This window comes from Vombatus ursinus, unplaced genomic scaffold (assembly GCF_900497805.2).
Source record: "Vombatus ursinus unplaced genomic scaffold, bare-nosed wombat genome assembly UNPS02008961.1, whole genome shotgun sequence".
NCBI classification, from domain to species: Eukaryota; Metazoa; Chordata; class Mammalia; order Diprotodontia; family Vombatidae; genus Vombatus; species Vombatus ursinus.
This window is the reverse complement of record NW_020948739.1, coordinates 8,605,420-8,622,056: the sequence shown is the minus strand read 5'-3', so window position 1 is coordinate 8,622,056 and position 16,637 is coordinate 8,605,420. Positions and strand designations below refer to the sequence as shown.

At 39.7% G+C, this 16,637-nt stretch overlaps 1 protein-coding gene across 2 annotated transcripts in view; it reads left to right on the top strand.

The window, feature by feature from the left end:
- Nucleotides 1–16,637, top strand: part of RRM2B (ribonucleotide reductase regulatory TP53 inducible subunit M2B) — a 127,249-nt gene that overhangs the window by 91,402 nt on the left and 19,210 nt on the right. The window contains exons 9-10 of one of the 2 annotated variants that reach the window (XM_027849987.1): nucleotides 4,648–4,787; nucleotides 5,376–5,408. The exons of the other annotated variant lie outside the window; for it this stretch is intronic. Coding sequence (XP_027705788.1) covers nucleotides 4,648–4,746 — 99 coding nt within the window. The 3' untranslated portion in view covers nucleotides 4,747–4,787; nucleotides 5,376–5,408. Of the gene's footprint in view, nucleotides 1–4,647; nucleotides 4,788–5,375; nucleotides 5,409–16,637 lie in introns of those variants that run through there. 2 annotated transcript variants of the gene reach the window in all.

Below are 16,637 nucleotides of genomic sequence, written 5' to 3'. Positions count from 1 at the left end.
GTTGTTGTTTTAAGTATCTGACATGTGATATCTTTGGCATAGAGAACACTCAGTGATTAACCTTTCTACCAATGCTAATCAACACCTTCTCTTAAATTTATATTTTTAGAAAGTTGCCTGGAGCACTGAGAGGTTTAGCGGCTTAACAGAATCACACAGCCAGTATGTGTCAGAAATGGTACTTGAACTCAGGTATTCATTCCTGAGGCCACTTTATCCACCTTATCCACTCATGCCAGTTACTCTTTAAAGAAAAGATCAGCAACTATCTAACCAATATAGCTCAGGCAGAGACTCAGTCAGATACAAGACTAAATCCTAGGGTGACCTTGTGTTAGTCCCTTAGTCTCTCTGGGACTCTTCATCTTTAAAATGAATGGACTGGCATATATAAGCTTTCTCAGGTCCCTTCAGCTTTGGATTTACAAACCTGTGTGTTTTCTTATATCTTTTTTCCCACTTCCTCATTGGCAAGACTGAAGAGAAACAATCTCAGAAACCTAGGAGATGACTTCACCTGTGGGAGGACAGGCAGTGGAAGCACCTTCATACAAACGTTCTAGATGGAGCCTTGGAACTCACTTGAATAGAGCTAAATAGAGACATTTCTTTTTATTTGTTGTTTCCCTTCACTTGACTAACTTGTCCCTTCAGATTACTTTCCAATTTTTCTGCTCTTCTAATCTCAATCTTCCATATTCATTGCCTTTGGTTGATTTTTTTTTCTTTAAAAGAAGTAGCAGCTGTATGCTGGGATAAAGAGCTGGGCTATAGAAAGGAATTATATCTCCACCCTCCATCCTAGAATAGCTAGCATTTGTATAACCCTTTAGGGTTAACAAAACACTTTAAAAAATATTCTCTCATTTGATCCTCAGAAGTGTGGTAGGTAGGAGCTATCATTAGCTCCATTTTACAGATGGGGAAACTGAGACAGGCAGAAGTTAAATGTCTTGCTGAGGGTCAAACAACAAGTAAGTGTCGGAGATCGGAATTGAACTCAGGACTTCGGATTTACAGGTCCAGTGCGCTATCCACTGCCCTGCCTGGCTGCCTCTTTTAAAGAATGTCAGGACATTTATCTCAATGCTGTTTAATGGAGGTGGATCAGGGCAGTCCCAGAACAAATTGGGGTGTTTTCCTAAATGACCAGATGACAGAGTGTTTCCTAATTAACTTAATAATATAATAAAACATTAGCCATTGGATGAAGAGATGCAGGGAAGCCCTGGTGATTGGCAGGCTTGGGGATCAGTCTCACTGGCTAGTAGCCTTTAAAATGCAACTTGGCTATACTGTGCAGACAGGCAGCTCTGGAAGATGGATCGAGCCCCTAAGGACTCCATTTTCACCTTGTTTCTGATGCCTCTTACAGAGAGATTGATTTTTTGACTGTGAGTAATCTGAGGAAGTGAGAGTCAGTGCTTGTGAGTAGGGATGCACTCAAATTCTGATCAATGTAGGGGCTTTTTGAGCCTTTCCTGGAGGTTTCAGGATGTCTTTTTGGATGAATCTACATTTTGAGAGAGTAAGAAATGATTGGAATTTTTTATTTAATAACTACTTATTATGTTTGCAAATACTATTGTTGTTGTTTTTTGAGACTGCGTTTCCCTATCTTACCCAGGCTGGAAGTTTAGTCACTTATAGATGCAATCTCTTTATTGATCAGAATAGAAGCTTGAACCTACTCCATTTCTGACCTTGGCAGGCCTTCAGATAGCCTGGTAGGCATTGTTCTTGTGGGCTTACCATGAGGGTGCCAGGGTTAGTGCAGACACCAACATTGTCCATTGTATTTAACCTGAGTTCTGTTGCTATACGGTGTTGTCTTCATTTGTCTTGTAGAAATTGTCCTTTGGGTTCTACTTTCTTTACTCTGTGATTGGGAATTAAAGAAGCACACAACTTGTGGTAAGTCTGTGCTCTTCCAGTCCAGTTTGGGATCAAAGAACAGAGCCCCAACCACACTCTCCTCCGAGATAACTACGGGGCTTACTGAACGCATGCAATGCAGTTATGGAACTCTCACACAGAAAAGATACAAGTTGACATATGCTCCTACCTCTCTGTTCAATGAGTCCTAATCTTGGCCTATGTCTGGGAACTGAAGTCACACGTAAAGACAACTGGCTTTATTTAGCCTATTAATTTGTGGTGGTTAGGGTCTGTGGAGTTTTATATTGAAACAAATAAAGGGAACCAGAGTCTTTTGCAAATGCATGAATGTACAGTAACCATACCTCTTGCTCTCTCTGAATACACCAATTATAAGGAGATCAGATCAGATTAAACGCAGAGGTTGGCAGAACTTTTTAGATGCCAGGGGCTGCACTCTTGGATTTATCATTGATTCTAGCCTTTTCTTCTTCTGTCTTTCCCTTTCCGATACGATCAGCCTGAATCAGATGCTAAATGTCCTGTGCAGTTCCCTAAGAAATTATTTTCATTTGAAGAGATCTGATGACCAAAGTGTGTTGGTGATGTGATGACCAAATGCCCAGTTGATAGAGTCCTGAGCTCCCATTAGTGTCAACAAGGAAAAAGAGAGCCCTTGGGGAGGTGGCTCATGGACCCAGAGACTACATGTAAGAATAATTAGTGGGAAGTGCTTGAGAGGGTAGAGGGGTCTGTGTCAGCCCTCCTGCTGCTTCCTCAGTCCTATCCCTCTCTGCCCACCTAGGATCATAGATGGAGAGCTATGAGGGAACTCAGAGGCCATCTAGTACCACTTTCTCTTTTTATAGAGGAGGAAACTGAGGCTAAAAGAGGTTAAGTGATTTGCTTGGGTAAAAATGGTAGTGACTTAAGGTCACAAAGGTAGTAAATGTCAAAGGGAGGATTTGAATCCAGGTACTCTGATTCCACTGAAGCACGCTGCTTCCTTATTCCATGGGACCACTTAGCCAGTTTCATCATTAACAAAGTCCCCTTCATTCTCAATCTCTTCCTCTTAAACTCATTTGTACTTGTTATAGGGCAAACCTGATTTGCCATGGACTACCCCTAATCTCTGGCAACCCTTCTCTTCCCATTCCCCTATCTTAAAATAATGGTGATGATGATGATGATGATGATGACAATAATGATAATAACTAACATTTATATAGCTCTATGTGCCAAGCACTATACTAAGCACTTTGTAATTATTTTCTCATTTCATCCTCACAACAACCCTAGGATGTTGTTGTTGTTATGTCAATACATCATCAATATGATGTCAATGTTGTTGTTATCCCCATTTTGCAGCTGAGAAAACTGAGGCAAAGAGAAGTTAAATGACTTGCCCATGGTCATACAGCTGACTGGATTTGAACTCAGGACTTCCTGATTCCAGGTCTGATGTTTTTATCCACTGTGGTACCCAGGAGTCCACATACTCTTTGCTCCTTGCTGCTATTTCCAGATCCTTGTTCTACCTCCATCATTCACCATTTCTTCCTTTGGAGTTCCTGTCATTTCATTAAACTACATTTTTTATCTTTTCGCTGGCATCTATTGACCTCTTGGACAGGCCTTGACCTTTTCAATTACATCATCTAATTCAAAAGTCTTTTTCTTCATTGCTTCCCCTCTGGAAATCATTAGTAGGTTTCTAGATTTGCTAGTGAAGCTCAAATTCTTCTTCCTCTCATACAAGACTGTGCAATTTGGTGCCACCTTGCACCTTTGGTGTCTTAAAGTAGCTTGAGTGAGGTTTGGAATCCCAGGGTGCAAGAGGAGGAGCGGGTTCAATAAATAGAGACTGCAGCAGGAGATGGGAGCTAGCAGAGAGAAGGTAAAGCAAGCAAAGTTTATTGAAGGGAAATACTCACCACACCAAGTATAGTCAGGGAGGATGAAAATGGGTCAGGTCCTCTGGGATGGCCAACGGAACTGGGCCGTGCAAACTGGTAATGACTGTTGAGTTTGTTTAAGATTTCTTTTGTGGGTTGAGCAGGATCATTGCTGGGAGAGAGCAGGGAACCTGGACCTATGTGCAGGTCATGTTTCTGAAACTGATACTAATTCATGTTGGGGAGTGGGGAAGGGGAGAAACAACCTGGTAAATTGGCGGGCTAGTTGATACTCAAACATCCTAGCAGTGGAAAAGGAGGCTTTTGAGCCATTACTGCAGGCTTTACTTTGAATAACTCAGGGGATTTGGGCTTCCCTGGCTTCTTCCTTTAGGAGGGTGTGGAGGCTGCTAAGGTCTTCACCCTCCCTTTCCCAGCTTAGTCTCCTATTTCTTGAATTTCACATACTTTACGTTCCAGGAAATCTGAAGTGCTCTCTGCATCCAGAATATGACTTGTCCTTTCCTTACTCTGTGCCTTTATAAGAAGTGCTTCCATATCATCCTTCCCCCCTACCCTGCCCATGCACTTGGAATGTTGTCCTTCCTTCCTTTGTCTAATGATTTTCTATTCTTTAAAGCCCAATCCAAACGCCACCTAATTCAGGAAGCCTTCACTCATTCCTCCACCCCATCTATAACAGCCTTCACCACTTATATCCCATGTAGCCTTTGTTTTGTAATTTTCTAAGGAGCTTATCATGTATTAGGATGTATTATACTTCAAGTATCTGTGTTGGTGTCCTCTCCCCACTTGTCCGTGAACTCCAGGAGGCCAGGGATCATCTTATTTAAACTTTGTATCTCCCCAGGCACTTAGCCCAGGACTACTAGACGTTTGGACTCGGTCAGCCTGGTGTCCTAGCTACGCGACCTTGAGCAAATCACTTAACCTTCTGAGCCTCAGTTGATATGCTTCTAAAATGGAGACAGAATTATCTGCCCTGTCTTGGTAAGATTATTGTGAGGATGTAATAAGACAATGTTTGTGAAAGAGCTTTTTACCTGTGAAGTAACACAATGCAAGCCAGTGAATCAACCAACCAATTAAACATTTATTAAGCACCTACTGTATGCCAGGAACTGTGCTAAGGTGCTGAGAATAAATGAATAAAACCCTTCACTCAAAGAGCTTACAATCTAATGAGAGAGACAACAAGGACATATATAAGCATATAGGAAATAAATGCAAATAAATAAAAGGTAGTTAAAGACAGGTAGTTTGAGGAGGGCACTAGCAATTAAGAGGACAGGAAGTCTTCATGAATAAAGTTGTGCTTTGAGCTTTGCTGTTTGGTATTAGTATTAATACTCTGGGGCAGCTGGTCCAAACCCTTTGTTTCACAGATGAGAAAACTGTAACCTAGGGAGGGTAAGTTCACAAAGGTAATTTAGTGTTAGGGCATGTTCAGAAGGTATGGGGATGAGTAGCAGAGGGAGATGGGCAAAGGGTCAGTGAAAGTTTTGTGGGCTGCTGGACATTTTTATAGGTCTGAATCTAGAGTTCTTAACCCTTTTATGCTTTGTTTTCCTTTGGCAGGCTGGTGAAGCCTATGGGCTCACTCCTCAGGATAATATTTTTAAATGCATAAAAATAAAACACAGAATTGCAAAGAAAACCAATTATAATGAAATAGTTATAAAAATGTGTGGTTTTTTAAAAAAACAAGTTCAAGGACCCCAGGTTAAGATCCCCTGGTCTAGATGTTGTGCTCTGACTCTATCTGGGACCTTGCTGTCCTGAAGACGGGGATGGGGATCTGCCCAAGACAATTTGGCTGCTCTGCCATAGTTTATCCTGGCCAGACATATGCAGCGGCCAGAGTCTGGGCACTAACCTAGAAGTAGAATTTCACCTGGGGTGACAAGGGGAGGGGAAGGAAGGGCAAGATCAAAGAAGAGGAGTAATCAGAAAGAGGATACTGAAAATTGAAGAGGGCCCAAAAAAGAGGGTAGTGATATGGGTAAAGGGGCTGCTGGGTAAGAAGATGTGAGAATCCTCTCCATGGACCATAGATCATCTTTTAAAGTTCTGGTGCAACTTGGAGTAGTTTGAGACCTACTAGGGAGTCATGGATCCCAGCAGCTCATTTATCATCTCTTATTAATCCATAAAAAAATGGAAGGAAATCTTTTTAAAGGCAACACACTGAGAAGAGTACAGCAACTATTCCCTTTCAAATTCATTTTGACTCTGTGGCAGGCAAAGGGAGGGGCAGGACCCAGCTATAAAACAGAAGGGAGATTTTTTTTTTTTTTAATGAGACATTGAGTATAACAATTGCTTATGTGTGTGTATTTTTCTCTTTCTTTAATGCTCCATGCTGGCACAAGCCATTGTTTTCCCTCTCAAAGAACTCTATCTTTGTATAAATTATGTACAATTTACAGTCTCTTTTAGCCTCAGAGCTTGATAAATGGAGTCAGACCCAAGCAGCTGTTAATAAAAGCAGACCCTGCACAAGAAGAAAAAGTGTTTTTCCCTAATCTTTTTTCATTATTTCAAGCTATGAATTTACAGACTACCTTATTAATATCTGTAGGGTTGGAGGGAAGCTGTCTTTGTGGAGAGTAATAACCTAGCTTTTCCCCAACCCTCATAGCTCCAAGCCATTCTTTATTATACAATGGCATCATGGGAACTATATACTATAGCACATGTCTTCCTCCTCAATTTTAGTGCTGTGTAACAAGGGTCCATAACAGACTAATAGACCACGTGGACCAGCACTATATTAACATGGAGAAGGAGCACGTCCCTCTCCAAAACTATTAACAGTGAGGATCATAGACCCGGGATCAGAAAGTGTCTCTGGGGCAACTGGTCCAAACCCTTCATTTCACAGATGAGGAAACTGTAACCTAGGGAGGGTAAGGTCACAAAGGGAATAAAGGTCAGAGGCAACATTTGAACCCAAGTTCTCTGACTCCAGAGCTGAGGCTAACATGGTTGATCTGCATGATCTTGATGAAACCTAGGCAATCTTTAAGATCCCTTGTAGCTTTATGGTTTTTTAATTCTGTGAATTTACAAAAAAAAGAAAGAAAGAAAGAAAGAAAGAAAGAAAGAAAAGAAAAGAAAAAGACCCTCCCCCCCAGTTAACTGAAAGCCATTGAGAAAACCCTTATTGAAAATCTTTCTAAATTATTAGTCCCTGATGATGAAGGATCCTACCTACCCTTGACAGAGAGGTGATTGACTCAAGATAAGGAGAAGGATATCCATCTTTAACCATAGCCAGTGTAGGAATTTGTTTTACCTAATTGAATATTTGTTACAAGAGCTTGGGCTTCCTTCTTTCCTTCCTTCCTTCCTTCCTTCCTTCCTTCCTTCCTTCCTTCCTTCCTTCCTTCCTTCCTTCCTTCCTTCTTTCTTTCTTTCTTTCCTTCTCTTTCTCTTTCTTTCCTTCCTCCTTCCCTCTCTCCTTCTTTCTTTCCTTTCTTCCTCCCTTCTTTCCTTCTTTTTCTTTTTTTGCTCCTCCTTCTTTTACTTTCTTTCTTCCTTCTTTCTCCTCTCTCTTTCTTTTCCTTCCTTCCTTCCTTTCTTTTCTTTCTTTCTTTCTTTCTTTCTTTCTTTCTTTCTTTCTTTCTTTCTCTTTCTTTCTTCTTTCTTCTCTCTCTTTCTTTTCCTTCCTTCCTTCCTCCATTTCCTTCCCTCCTTCCTTCTTTTTTTTCAATTTCTTAAAATGGGGGGATAAGGATAGAGTAGTTTAAAAACAGAGTCTTTTTTTTAATTAAGAAAAGAGAACAAAAGGAAAGCTAGAAAGACAGGACAGCTATGAAAACTACAAGTTGAACTTATTTTATATTTAAAAAACAAGAAAGTTGTATATAGCAGAGATTTGCAGTTTCATGTATAATCATCTTTTCTATTTCTTTATGTATGTGGAAATGCTCATTTAAAATTATTTTTCAATAGCAACTTAAAAAATACCTTTTCACTCTACTACCCCTTGCCATTGAGTAAATAAAAAGAAAAGTAAGTCCTTCAAACATTTCTATAGTCTGGCAAAACAAATTCCTACATTAGCCATGTCTGGAAATGTATGTCTCTTTCTGGGAAATACTAATTTTACTTGATGCTTATTAAGTTCAAAATGAATATAAATTTAAACAACATATATGTATCCCTCCCATTCCTGCCTTAGTAAGTATAGTATGCTGAATATAAACAACAGAACCTGTCATGATAACTGAGGCTGCTCTCAAGGGCATTTCTCTGAACATTTATTCTCATTGTATGCAATTATGTGGAAAAGATGAAGAAGCTTTAGGAATTTGGACTGTGTTTCAGTATCCCCTTTTTAAATAAGAAGCTAGGTGGAGCAATGGTTAGAACATTGAACTCACATTCAGAAAGATCTGAATTAAAATTCAGCCTCAGAGTCTTAGGTATGTGACTCTGGGTACTCTTTCAGTTTCAGTTTCCTCATCTGTAAAATGGGTGTAATAATGGCATCTACTTCACAGACTGATTGTAAGGATTACATGAAATAACATATATAGATAGATATGTATATATTTGTATATATATCATATATATATATATTTATAGTGCTTTGTAAACTTGAAAGAGCTATATAAATGTTGACTATTATTATTGATAGATAGGTCTGGTCTATTAGCTTGTTTTCTTTCTTGGTATTTGCTTCTTTGGCAGTGTGGTCCAGAGGAAACAGCACTACATTTGAGGTAAGGAGACCTGAGTTCTAGCCCCAATTATGACATTTTTCAGCTGGGTGACCTTAATCAAGTCACTTTTCTAGGCCTCACTTTCTAGGCTCAGTATCCATATTAAAATATTCCTCTTGTGCATTTCAGGGGAATGTTGTTAAGGAAGCTCTTTACAAACCTTAAAGTACCCATAAATCCAAGTGGTTTGTTTTCAGAACCAGGAACTTGGAGAGAGTTCCTTAGTTGAAGCTTTGAGAGGGAATAGAGAAGTTACGTGGCGAGCAGGTGTGAGGGACATAGCAAGGGAGGGTGGAAAGAGTGCCAAATCTAGGGGGAGGGCCAGGATTTGAGTCCTGGCTCTGTTACATACTAGCTGTGCGATGCTGGGCCATGCATTTCATCTCTCTGCGCCTCCTTCTGCCTATCTGAAAAAATGAGAGGGTTGGATGATAAGAAGATCTTTTGAACTCTCTGTCTAGCTATGATTCTGTGCACTTTGTTTTAGTTTAGTTACTTTCTACTGCAAAAGTGAGTGCTTGATTCCCCGTGGAACACAGGATCAGTCACACACATTTATATAAGCATGGGGAGAGGGAGGGATATTGCCTTTATGTGCCGTCCTGAACCCTCCAGATCCCCTAAAATAGTTGGAATGTGCGTGAGGCACATGCCAAATGGAGGCTGAATTGGGGCCAGGGCAATCACCCTATTGACTCATATGAAGTTATGGCAATTCTCCACCTCATACGCCTGAAGTATTTTTATGGCCTGAAAAATGGCAGTGTATTGTGACAGTGTTATAAGTAGATAGGGTGCTGGATTTGGGGTCAGGGAGACCAGGGTTCTACATTTACTTACTGATCTAGAGCTGGCGGGAAACACTCTTAAGGCCATTCAGTCCAATCCTTTTATTTTACAGATGAAGAAACTGAGGTCCAGGGAGCTTCAATAACTTGCCCAAGGTCTCCCAGCCTGTAAGAGTTAGAAGCAGGATCTGAACCCAGGTTCTCTGACCCTAGAGCCAGTGTTCTTTCCACTTACCATGCTACCTCCACTTCACATCTTTGAGACTCAGTTTTCTCATCTGTATAAAGGGAATAATAATAATGTCTGCATAGAAAGCAGTGTGCTAACTTTAAAGCACTGTGTAAGTATTAGTTCTTATTAAAATCCCCAGGAGGAAGCAGGACTCTAGCTCGGAGAGCTATGGCCACTCACATAGTCCGGGTTCACCCTGGAACAAGTCTGCAGCTCTCAGACACAAGGAAAGCAAGAAAAGGGGGAGAAGGCACTTAGAAAGTGACCCCAGAGGGTGATTCAAGTCAATGCAAGAGGACATTTTTTATGCAGAACACTGTGCAAGGTCCTGGCGGAGGCACATTTTTTTTCTATGTTCCCATAATGGTTTTTCCCTCAAGAAAAGCAGAGGAAAGAAGAGAAAAGAGATGTATATATTTTTAAATGCCTTGTTATCTCAGGTAAATTATTAATGGAGGCAGCAAGCTAACTTTCACTTATCACTTACTCTGCCTGAAAGGTAATCTAAGTAAAACAGGCCACATTAAAAAGACACATTTTTAGAATCAAACAGTGTGCCTACTATGTTTCAGCACTGTGCCAACCAGAGGGGTACAAATGGCATAGGTTCCATTGCCCCTGCCCTCAAGGAATTTGTGATTTATCTGAGAGGCAAAGCTACAGATGATGTTTTGACTCTTGAGCCTTCTCTCTCACATTTCCCTATGCTGATGGTACATCCAACCAAACTGGCCTATTTGCCATCTCTTACACACTTTATTCACAATACTCACAATACTTCATGTGGTGTGATGTTTAAAAAGTTCAAGGACATAGTTTTGGGGCAATTTAATCATTTTATTAACAAGGCTGGCATGTTTATTAATAAAAAGAGGTCAGGGCACCCTTGAATGCCAAAGACCCCTCATGGTGGTGCTCTTGGAAGAGTGGGTGTGCCTGAGGGTGGCAGTCAACTCTGATTGGTTATCAATCAATGAGAGAATGAATATTAAAATGAGATGGTGGGCTATATTCCAATGAGGGTCTTGGGGGTAGGTGACTTGGATCACCCAAGTCTTGGTCAAAGAGACTTATCATTTCCATGCCACCTGTCTGACAAAAGGGGGAATCCACATTTTCCCAGACCTGTCTGAGTAAACACAAGGAGAAAGAATCCACAGTATGCCCAAGATTTCCCACACTGGTAGATTTCTGGATGAGGAAGCAAAAAGGGGGAAAGACCTTGGTCCTAATTCAATAATTAGTTATTACATACAGAAGAGAAATAATCATTTCTCTCAGTGGGAAGTCTCCTTCCCACCCAAGTACTTTGTGCTTTCCCACCTGGAGGTATAGAGGACCTTTGCCTCTAACCAGTGCCTGTTGAAATCCTACCCTTCTCATCCTTCAAGGCCTAGGTCCAATGCTTCCTTTTCCTTGGAGCCTCTCCTGACCCCTTTAAGTTTGATTTAAAAATTTTTTCCCTTCTGGGACCTCATCTTGCAATAGATGTGCTCATTGAATTCCTCATGAGAGGATAAAATAGTGTATGAAGAAGTCTGCATGGGTCTTGGAGTCACAAGGTAGACTTGAGTCTAATTTCTGACTAGTCTATTTACTGGCTATATATCTCTGAGAAAGTTTAATTCTTCCCCAAATTTGAGTTCATAGAGTCATAGATTCAGAGCTAGAAGAGACTTTGGAATTCATCTAGTCCAATGCCCTGTCATTTGATAAATGAGGAAACTCTAACCCTGAAAGGTATTAATCACATGGTAGTAAAGTAAGAAATCCAGGCTTTCAGCCCAGGGGTTCTGATACTGATGGTAGTGGTCTTGCCTTGCACTACCTCCTCACTTGTTTCTTATATAGAAAGGGTTGTGAATCTTAAGTCACTCTGTGAATTGCTGTTATTGCAACATTGTGCGATGACCAGCTTTGATAGACTTAGCTCTTCTCAGCAATGCAATGATCTAAGACAATTCCAAAAGATTCATGATGGAAAATGCTATCCACATCCAGAGAAAACTATGGACTCTGAATTCAGATCGAAGCATACTATTTTCTCTCTCTTTTTTCCTTCTAGTGGTTTTTTCCTTTTGTTCTGATTCTTCTTTCACAATATGACTAATATGCAAATATGTTTAATATGATTGTACATGTATACCCTATATCAGATTGCTTGCCATCTTAGGGAGGGGGAGGGGAGGGAAAGAGGTAGAAAAAATTTGGAACTCAAAATCTTATAAAAATGAATGTTGAAAACTAAAAATAAATAAATTTAATTAAAAAAGTAAATTGTTGTTATTATTATTATTGTTGTTATTGTTAGTGGAAAGAAAATTGTGCTAGGTGGCAGTAGACCAGGTTCTAGTCTGTGGTGTTTTAGTCTGTGTAAGTTTTTAACAACTGGTTCTCCAGGAAACACACACACACACACACACACACACACACACACACACGGCCCACTTTTAAGTTTAATGTACATTAACATTTTTCCCATCATAGTCTTACAAAACAGTAAGTCAAGTCCTGATTTGTAGTATTCACCAATTTCTGAGATGCAAAAGCTCAAACTGAAAATTTGATGCCAGCTCTCAGGATCCAATTTGAGCTAACTCCAGCATATCCCTGGTTTTAGTTTGATGCTACTACTTACAAGTTGATGATCAATAAATATTTGTTAAGTGCCTACAGTGTACCAGGCACTGTGCTAAGTGCTGGGGATGTGAATATGAAAAAAAAGACAGTTCCTACCCTCAAAGAGCTTACAATCTAGGGGGGGAGACAACACACAAAGGAAGCTAGAGAGTGGGAAGAAGGAGAAAGTTACCTAGGGCATGGTGGAGAAGCCAGAGATGTCTCCAAATAGTGAAGTCAGGTGAGAAATGAGATGTTCTGAGCTGAGCTTCCCCCTTAAATGGAGATTTTGAAGTTCATGGCTCCATCTTCCAATAATAGGGGTAGGGTACCAAAACTGACGGCATCTTGACGGGCGATGAGATTTTCCCTATAGTGAGCTTCCTGAGACGTGGTGGAAAAATGACTCAGAGTCAATCACTTGCTATGTCTGGGCCTCAGTTTCTTCATTTGTAAAAGGGATGCATTAGACTAAATGGTCCCTAAGGTCCTTTCTAGTTCTACAATTTTATAGTTTCCCTGAAAGGAAGCATTAATCATGCATTTATTATTTGCAAGCCTCCATGTTAAATGTTTTACAAATATTATCTCATTCTATCTTCACAGCAACCTTGAAAGGTAGGTGTTATTATTATACCCATTTTACAGTTGTGGAAACTGAAGCAGACAGGGGTTAAGTGACTTGTCTAGGATCAATCACACAGCTATTAAGTGTTTGAGGCTGAATTTGAACTCAGATCTCCCCAATTCCAGACCTGGAGCTCTGTGCACTATGGTACCACCTAGCTGCCTCTTTTATTTCCTGACTTGCTGTTTGAATGATTTCTTCCCCCTTGTCTAGGAATTCTTCATCTTATGTAATGAGATGGAACATAAAAAGGCATTCTTTGAACCCTTTAACCTTTTCCACGAGTAAGTAAGGCAGCTTGAGTTGAAAATATAATAATAGTTCATCTATTTTAAGATTTTCAGAGCACTTTTCTCCCAACAACCTGTGAGGTTTCTTGTGCCCATGTAATTATTCCCATTCTACAAATGAAGAAACTGGAGTTCAGAGAGTTTGAGTAACTTGCCCATACACAGCTTGGGGCAGTGAGGTGGCACAGTGGGTAGAGCACTGAGCTTGGAATCAGGAAGATTCATCTTTCTTAGTTCATATGCAGCCTCAGACACTTATTAGCTGTGCAACCCTGGGCAAGTCTCTTAACCGTGTTTGCTTTGGTTTCCTCATCTGTAAAATGAACTGGAGAAGGAAATGACAAACCACCCCAGTATCTCTGACAAGAAAACCCCAAATGGGATCATGGAGAGCAGATATGACTGAAAGGACTGAACAACAAGTATCGTGAGTCCTGATGCTAGGGCACGTGATTTCTACTACACTCCATAGGAGAGAATACCTCTAACAGGAAGGCAGATGTAATATGTTCTGGACACTTCACTTAAATACTTATCTTGGTTTCTGTATCCCCTAGTATTAGAAAGTTAGGCTTATCAAGTGGAACTACAAACCATTGTGACACTTCTTCACAAAATAATGAGAACAAACCTCAGCTAATAGTGTATTGGTTATTGCCACCTCCTAAGGGAGGTTTCTCTGTGGCTGCTATTAGAACTGACCTGACTATTTCTTTCTCTAAGTTATAGCGTGCTAATTTTTCCAGATATGAGTCAGTAATCAGGCAAATTCTAAGGCTCACTAGATAAAAATCATTAGAGTGCAATGTTTGCTAGAATATTCTAAAATCATTCACATCTTGTAGCCTATTTGAGGATCTCCCCTCCCCAACTTCTTTTTTTTCCCTAACCTTGTTTATTCCTGCAGAGATTCAAATTACAAATGGGTTGTGTTTCAAAACTTTGGGATAACAATTTCCCTATAGAAATAATATTGTAAATGGTAATTTTGTTCCCAGGCTACCCCACAAAAAGCCCATTAGAACTAATAGTTTTATCGGTCATGATGGCCAAAGAAGGCATGAGCTAGTGGACAACCTGTGTATGAATTTTGAGTGTTGGGAAGAGAGGAGTGTTTGCTGTATGACATAGAAGCAGTGACTTCACATTTCCGTGCCTGATTTTACAGAGGGAGATGGTAATTGCATATGATAGTATCATGTAGTTGTTTCTGGTATAAACTATCTATCTATCTATCTAATATATATACATATATGTATATATAAAAGCTGTGGAAAGATAGCCATGCTAATACATTGTTGATGGTGTTGTGAAATGATACAACTATTTTGAAAATAATTTGGAATTATGCAAATAAAGTGACTAAAATGCTCATATACTTTCAACTAGAGACTCCATTACTTGGAAGCCATTGATAAGAAAAAAATTCCCCATATACTCCAAAATATTTATGGCACCACTTGTTGTTATAGAAAAGAATTGGAAACAAAGAAGATATCCATCAATTAGGGAATGACTAGATAGAATGTGGTATATGAATGTAATGGAATATTACTATGCTGTAAGAAATGATGTGTGTGATGAATACAGAGAAGCATGGAAAGATCTATATGAACTGATGAAGAATGAAGTAAGTAAAGCCAAGAAAACAATATACACAGTAACTACAACAGTGTAAATGGAAAGAACAATTACACACAAAAAATTCAAAATTAAATGCAACAGATTTATAAAGATCAAGCAGGTCTCAAATAAAGAACTATGAGAAGACACTTCAACCTACCGCTTGGTGGAGGTGGGAGGTCCATGAGTGTTACACACGGCACATGTTTAGGGACTTTTTCAATGTATTGATCAGTTGTGCTAATTTTTGTTTTTCCTCTTTAAAAAAACAAAACACTTTGTCATATGGGATAACTCTTTGGAAAGGCGAGGAGAGAGACATGGAATTCTACGGTGATGTAAGAAAGAGAAAATACCAATAAAAACTTATTTTAAAAAAGGTTTTGACCCCTTTGCCACTATTGGTGGGTTAAATAAACACTCAATAACTTATATACTCGTCAAGTAATCCTGACCACCTCTTTCAAGAGATAGGAAGCTGATTTCCAAAAACTTAAAGGCATACATGTAGCTAAATCAGGGCTTCCCAGCTTTTTGTGTCATGGACAATTATGTTTTTAAATGCATAAAACATAACATGTAGGACTAAAAAGGAAACTAATTATATTGAAAGTCATCCAAAAAAATCTTTTTAAAGTTCATGGACCCCAGATTGAGAACTGTAAGCTAAACTGTTTCCTGTTTGACTTTCCTTTAGAGATAGGTACACCATCATAGGTATATTATCTATTCATTTGTCTTGAGATCTTCCTGAGATGCAAGTTGCCAACTTACAAAATGGCTCCAAATAGCTTGAACCTTTCTATGTTCTAAGTACAGAATGAATGTGAATAATTATTGTTCATGTTTATATAGTGCTATGAGGTAGGTAGTATAAGGATAATTATTCTTCCATTTTATAGATAAGAGAACTGTGGCTAGAGAGGCTAAGTGATTTACCTTTGGTTAGAGAGGCTAATGAGTGGCAGAGTTGGGATTCAAACCTGTCTTCTGCTGCCAAGTCCAGTTCTTGTTCCATGACATCACCCTCTTTTTGTTGATATAGAGACCCATTTCTTTGCTTTTGGCATATTTGCCATGCCAGCTCCATTCTTCCATTGGTGAATTCCTTCTGGGGCCTCCATTTTGGGGATGAAAGGGCCCGCATTGGTCATACCTCATTCCCTTTCCCGGCTATGCTTCTGACTCTATGGATTTTGACATCATGACTCAGTTTCCTTTTTACTTTGCAACTTCACTTAGTGCCTTGGGCTTTCTCACTCTGAAACATCTCTCTCCAATTAGTGAGTTCCTTCCAGGGCTTCCACTTTAGGGACCAGACAAGATTGTCATGCCTCATTCCTCTCCCAGCTGTGCTTTTGACTGTCCTCTTTGCCATCAGCCTCCAAGCAAGTACTTTCTCCCCTCTACTCCACTCCTCCTTTTCAGCCCTCTTTTGTGTGTTGGCCCATTAGGATGTGAGCTTCTTTAGGGTAGGGCCTATCTTTCTTTTTGCTTGTATTTTTATTCCTAGCCTTAGTACAGTGCCAGAGTGGTAGGCTATCTCCATAGAGGTCTAAGGAGAGGAGGTGGTGAAAGGTGGAAGGTCATTTGACTTGCCTGGCACAGGTTGTTTTTTGTTTCTCTTCAGGTTGAGTCACTGTTTCATCAGACTTGCCTTGTAAAGAATCTTTAATCAGTCAGTCCATAAACATTTATTAAGTGCCTACCATGTGCCAGGCATTGTATTCAGCAGTGGGGATACAGAGAATGGCAAAGACATTCCCTCCTATCAAGGAGCTCATAGTCTAATGGGGGAGATGGCATGTAGACACTACATACAAACAAGATATATCATATCATATCATATCTATCTATATTTATATTTATATTTAGAAATATATTTACATAAGTATAAATATATTTATATGAGTATTTATAAATATATTTA